Source organism: Raphanus sativus, chromosome 3, assembly GCF_000801105.2.
Source record: "Raphanus sativus cultivar WK10039 chromosome 3, ASM80110v3, whole genome shotgun sequence".
Lineage (NCBI taxonomy): Eukaryota > Viridiplantae > Streptophyta > Magnoliopsida > Brassicales > Brassicaceae > Raphanus > Raphanus sativus.
In genome coordinates, this window is record NC_079513.1 from 3,118,177 (window position 1) to 3,124,176 (window position 6,000).

Below are 6,000 nucleotides of genomic sequence, written 5' to 3' on the forward strand. Positions count from 1 at the left end.
TTATGTATCACTTCCATTCGATATAGGTTTTCCTGATGTCCACACAAATAAAAATTTTAAAAACGTTTTTCCTATTATTTTGTTTTTATATGATATCTTGGTATTATATAATGGGAAACTGAAGCTAAAATGATGATGTGCTTTGCAACCGTTTAGAGAAACACTATACAACAAACATTTGTCAATCTAAAAGTTTCTACAAACAGCTGTAAAACATGTCTCGGATCTCAAACCTCTTCACCGACAACACAATGAATGTTCCTCCCTACGCAGTTCTCGTTCTCACTGCTATCATTACGGTTCTTTGGTTACTTCGCAAACGCTCGCCGCAACCACCTCTGCCCCCTGGACCACGAGGGCTACCTATCGTCGGAAACCTCCCGTTTCTTAAACCAAACCTTCACACCTACTTCAGAGACCTCGCTCAAGAATACGGTCCCATCTTCAAACTCCACCTTGGCTCGAAACTAGCCGTCGTGGTCAACACTCCGTCGCTAGCCCGAGAGATCTTGAAAGAACAAGACATCAATTTCTCAAACCGTGACGTCCCTCTCACGGCACGAGCCATTACTTATGGTGGTCTCGACCTTGTTTGGTTACCATACAGTGCGGAGTGGAGAATGCTTAGAAAAGTTTGCGTTCTCAAACTACTTAACCGCAAAACGTTGGATTCTATCTACGAGCTAAGGCGCAAGGAGATCCGAGAGAGGACGAGGTTTTTATACGAGAAAGGTCAAGAAAAATCAGCGGTGAACGTTGGTGATCAGTTGTTCGTGACGATGATGAACCTAACGATAAATATGTTATGGGGAGGATCGGTGAGAGCAGAGGAGATGGAGAGCGTTGGAACAGAGTTTAAAGTAGTGGTTTCCGAGATAACTAGGCTTTTGGGTGAGCCTAACGTTTCAGATTTCTTTCCGTGGCTAGCAAGGTTCGATCTCCAGGGGCTAGTGAAGCAGATGCGAGTGTGTGCTCGTGAGCTCGATGCCATATTTGATGGAGCCATTGAGAAGATGCCAAAGCTAGGAAGTAATGATGATGGTGAGTGCAAAGACTTTTTGCAACAGTTGATGAAGCTAAAGGACCAAGAAGCCAATTCAGAGGTTCCCGTTACCGTTAACCATGTCAAAGCCGTACTCGCGGTAATTACTTGTTGAGAAATAACTTAGCACTAAAAACTTTTTTATCATAAAAATAGTAGGTCAAAATAATCCCATAATCAAATACATTTTATTAAGGAGGTAAAAAAAACATTTCTATGACAAGTATTAATTAATGTGAAATTAGAATTTAATTTTGGGATAGTTTCAATAACAAAATCAGAAAGAAAAAAAATTCGACAAAAAAAAATTTAGTTTTTTTGCGACATTTATTTATACTATTATTTATGAAGTGATTTTTAGCAACAGAGCTCTCACGTTAAAAGTTAGACTGGTTAATATCGTTATATTCTTAATGAATAAAATATTAAATAAGCTTAAAAGTAAAAAAGAATTTAAAATCTATTTGATTAAATAATTGATTTTAATTAGTAACAGTAAGAATTATTCAGAATCTAAAAAAATATATGTTAAAATAAAATATAATATATATTGTGTTGTTATCTGAAAAAATATTAATAAAAATTTATAAACATAAATATATAATTAAATATTAATCAAATAAAAAATTAATTCTATATAATTGAAAAAAGAATATTGAGTGACTTTTAATATTTATTTCTATATAATGAATATAATGTACAAATAAATTTACAAAAATATATAATAAAGATATAAGAATTTTCAAATGAAAATAAAAATAATTTGTGTTATAATTTTTTAATTAGAATTATATATAATCATAAGTAACTATAATATGTTTAGGTCCGCATGTACGGACAAAACACCTAGTATTTTATAATATATATATCTATAAAATTTGTATACATAACTTATACCCTATTAAGTGAATACCCTAAATTCCACACCATAGTACCGTAGTTGACAGAGAGTAAACTTGTCACATGATAGGTAGTTTGCTAATTTCATCATTTTTTTGAGTTTTAAATCAATTCACTCTGTATATAAAGTAAGAATGTAATTGTTATTTACCCTTAATAGTTTCATAATATGTTCTTGTGAGAATGATTTTGATTCATGTGTTTGTTATATTCTGTATGTATATTCGAAGGATTTGGTGATTGGTGGTACTGATACATCCACAAACACGATAGAGTTTGCAATGGCCGAGCTTATAAAGAACCCAGCAGCGATGAAGAGAGCGCAACAAGAGCTAGACGAAGTTGTAGGAAGAGATAACATTGTTGAAGAATCACACATCACTAAACTTCCTTACATAGTAGCCATTATGAAAGAAACACTTAGGCTTTACCCGACCGTTCCTTTGTTAGTCCCTCACCGTCCAGCTGAAACTGCTGTCGTCAGCGGTTACACCGTCCCTAAAGACACTAAGATCTTCATCAATGTTTGGTCTATTCAGAGAGATCCAAACGTGTGGGAAAATCCGAATGAGTTTCGCCCGGAGAGGTTTCTTGATAAGAAGTCTTGTGATTTCCACGGAACCGACTATAGCTTTCTTCCCTTCGGATCTGGCCGGAGAATTTGCGCCGGTGTAGCACTCGCCGAGAGGATGGTTCAGTACACTCTTGCCACGCTGTTACATTCCTTCGATTGGAAGCTTCCGGAAGGCCATGTGTTTAATGTGGAAGACAAGTTTGGTATTGTCTTGAAGCTCAAAAACCCTCTAATTGCCGTGCCCGTTCCGAGGTTGTCTGATCCTAATCTTTATCTGTAGAAGCTAAGATCGTTGTATCTCGAACATCATGCATGTTTTCTGTAATAAAAATAATCTATAGAAATAAACAAAATTATTGAACTAGAAGCATTTGTTTAACTTACATGCCTTGATATTATTTTCACATCAGTCCAAAATTCTTTAATATAAACATGGATAATCTACATGGTGTGGACAGTGTAGTTCTTCCTCAAAAAATAAATAAATAGATGTTCAAAAAAAAAAAATAGCAAAACTAAAAATAAACTAGCTTGAGACTTTGATGCATATACACTCTGTAGTAATTCAATCTACTTTATGAATCCAAAACTATTTATGCATTGTATTTTGGTCTCTATCCTGACTAAACAGTTTGTGAACAATATTAACCAAACGATGGTTTAGAAAATCAAATTGAATCAATGCCTATAGAATCTCAGAGAACATAAACTTTGAAGAGAGCTTACTACAGTGAAGAATATTTCAATCTCTTCCACTTAGCTTTCTGCTTCCACTGATTTATCTTCCTCTGCACAATCAATGCTATAGACTTTATTGACATGATCTTGAAGATCCAACACTATCTTCATCATCCATCTCCCACCAATCACCACCATCTCCCATCTCAACCTCATCATCATCCTCAGAATCAAACCCATAATCCCAATCCCCACAACAAGACAAGCCTCTCTCCTTGTCCAAAACAGGATCATAACTCCACTCCAACTTCTTCAACACATCTCTATCCCTCCACTTCCCAACAACCTTCTCAACCTCCTTCTTCGCCTTCCCCATCACAACCTCCTTCCACGAATACGCCACGTCAGCCACCCTCTTCAACTTCCCTTCACTCAAATCCCCAATCACAACCGTCCTCAAACACCTATCCTTCGCCTCCCACAAAACATCAACAAAACCAGAATCATCAGACACCAGAACCAAACACTCAGCCTCCCTCTTATCCATCACATCCACCATATGCTCCTTCAACGCTCTATCCGCCGCCTCGGGCTTATCACTCACCATCTTCACCCTAAACCCGCCACGTGTCAGCTCCTCAGCTAATCCATAACCTTCCTTAGGAATCAAAAGGTTCCTCGCAGCTCTCTTGTACTTGTCCATCTTCATCGAGTACTTCGCCACGAGCCTCACTCTCTGCCCTCCCTTCGCCGACTCTATCTGCCTCACGCGCTTCTGATTCTCCGCCTCGTGGATCTGGCGGAAATGAGCGACGAGCTTCTCGTTCGCGTAGAATCTCCTGTCGCAGACGCCGCAGAAGTACGGCTCGGCCGGTTTAGCTAAACCGGTTTTCTCCAGCTGGTTAAGGAGTTTTCGCTCTTTCCGTTCTTCTCGGACGTGGGCGGGGACGTGGCTGAAGGCGTGGCGGTTCGCGTAGGCCACCATTAGTTTCACGGAGCCGAAGGACGACGCGGCGGTTCGGAGCTTCACGGCGGCGTCGTGGGGAGGGTGGGAGGCGGGTGGTTTGTTGTCTAGGTCCCAGAAGACGGCGACTCGGATTGGGGGTTTAGGGTTTAGTAGTGTGGTGAAAGGTTTGGTTGAGTAGAGAGACGTGATTTGGGTTTTCGAAATTCGGATTCTTTGGACGAATCGAGAAAACATCGCCGGAGTGTTGGAATTGACGGAGAGAGGATTGAAATCAAACCGGTACCTGACCCGAATCGGGTTTATACAATTCGGTTTGTCTAGATTTTGCCGACGAGTTCAGACTGTTATGCCCGAAGTCGAACATAAGAACTTTGAATAGAAACATAAATACCAAAAACCCTATATTTCGATATGTTTACAGTTTCTTCCTTAAGTTCTATACGGAACAAAAACATCTAGAAAATGTGTTCTTCTAGTATTTTCTTTTTTTGGAAATTATATGTATTTAATGAGTTTTAGATGGTTTTAGTTGACTTCAAAATATTTGAAGTAAAATTAAATATCTTAAAGACCAGTCAAAAATAAATTAAACTATTATATTTTATCCAATATTTACAACAAAACACATTAATATTACAATAAATCTTCTAAAATCACAAATATTTCAAACAATAAAAATTGACAATATTTTTCAAATTGTAAGCTTAAAATATATATATGTATATTTGAATAATAATTATTTATAAAAAATACTTTCTAGACTTTTTTCTTTTTTTTTAAAAGAAATCTTAAGTATATTATGAAAGAGAGCCTTACCGATCATTTCCCTCTCAGGCCACATACGGGCATTACAAAGGAACAAAAGAATTGACTTTTAAACAAGGAGATCACTGAAAGACTTCAAACCACGTTAACAAAAAATGTGATGGTGGAAAGAAGATTGCGCTGTGCTCGGGAGAGGGAGTCAAGCTGAGTTGTGAAGTCTTGAATTTCTTTCCTTCCATAGAGTAGCACGAAGCTTGGAATGCCACTTTCTAGTCTTCAGTCATTCTCTTTTCTTTTATTTTCGAGAAAAAATATGTCAAGGCCAGATAACATAATAGTTTCCGACATAAAGTTATCAACAACCAGCCACCGTTCACGCGGTAGTAGACTGGTAGTAAAAGAAAAGAGAACAAAACCGGGAATTACTAGAAAGCCACAATGGTTTAATCCCAAAACCAACCAAACTTTTCTCTCAAGTGTAATTACTTGAAACATACAAAGAAACACAGAACTCTTGCTTCGTCTGTCAACTTACACAACATACAAGAGAAACCGAAAAAGATCAAGAGAGCCAAGCTTAAAAGGAAAACAAACAAAGATTTTAACAGCAGAAGAAGTAATAAATAACAAAGAACCACTAAACCGACTGTCTCGAGATGATGAAACCACCGTGGACCAAAACCAATGTACAGTAACACAACGTGAAAATCACACAAGACTGATAAACTTCACCAGTCATCATCAGTTGCATTACTACGAGTTTGTCCATCGACGAACTCTGCAACTGGATAGAGTCTGTCGGCAAAGGTGGATCATTTGAGCTTCCGGAACTTTCTGGCAATGACGGTGACTGATCTGAAGATGAGCTTCCAAAGCCTTGAGGCGTATTACGGTCTTCCTTGTCCTCATCAGCTTTCTTCTTGCTCTGGCTATTACTGTCTGTGCCATCTGTACCGTCTTTCGAAATGGACTTAACCACTTCAGGCCGTGGTTCTACTCCTACCCGCCTTAGGTGCAGCTTACACACATGAATATAATGTTTTAGTGCAACAACAACAACAACAACATGATGTT

The 6,000-nt window shown here is 38.0% G+C and overlaps 3 protein-coding genes across 3 annotated transcripts in view; 1 reads left to right on the plus strand and 2 right to left on the minus strand.

Annotated features, from left to right (window-relative positions):
* The first annotated feature begins 129 nt into the window (after nucleotides 1–129).
* LOC108843888 (flavonoid 3'-monooxygenase CYP75B137) lies at nucleotides 130–2,883 on the plus strand. Its single transcript, XM_018617038.2, has 2 exons — nucleotides 130–1,142; nucleotides 2,173–2,883. Exons 1-2 carry the CDS (start codon nucleotides 216–218, stop codon nucleotides 2,794–2,796), a joined length of 1,551 nt encoding a protein of 516 aa, XP_018472540.1. The 5' UTR covers nucleotides 130–215; the 3' UTR covers nucleotides 2,797–2,883.
* Nucleotides 2,884–3,023: 140 nt separating this feature from the next.
* LOC108843889 (uncharacterized) lies at nucleotides 3,024–4,563 on the minus strand. Its single transcript, XM_018617039.2, has one exon. It carries the CDS (start codon nucleotides 4,393–4,395, stop codon nucleotides 3,328–3,330), a length of 1,068 nt encoding a protein of 355 aa, XP_018472541.1. The 5' UTR covers nucleotides 4,396–4,563; the 3' UTR covers nucleotides 3,024–3,327.
* Nucleotides 4,564–5,348: 785 nt separating this feature from the next.
* LOC108844219 (uncharacterized) overlaps nucleotides 5,349–6,000 on the minus strand; it is a 2,910-nt gene continuing 2,258 nt past the window's right edge. Inside the window, exon 8 of the mRNA XM_018617440.2 lies at nucleotides 5,349–5,944. Within this exon, the coding sequence (XP_018472942.2) occupies nucleotides 5,564–5,944 (381 nt within the window). The 3' untranslated portion in view covers nucleotides 5,349–5,563. The remainder of the gene's footprint in view (nucleotides 5,945–6,000) is intronic.

Bases quoted from the DNA above. Each gene is read 5' to 3' on its own strand.
- LOC108843889 (XM_018617039.2), bottom strand. From the start codon at position 4,395: ATGTTTTCTCGATTCGTCCAAAGAATCCGAATTTCGAAAACCCAAATC.
- LOC108843888 (XM_018617038.2), top strand. From the start codon at position 216: ATGTCTCGGATCTCAAACCTCTTCACCGACAACACAATGAATGTTCCT. The intron at 1,143-2,172 runs GTAATTACTTGT...GTATATTCGAAG, and splicing joins ATGTCAAAGCCGTACTCGCG to GATTTGGTGATTGGTGGTAC.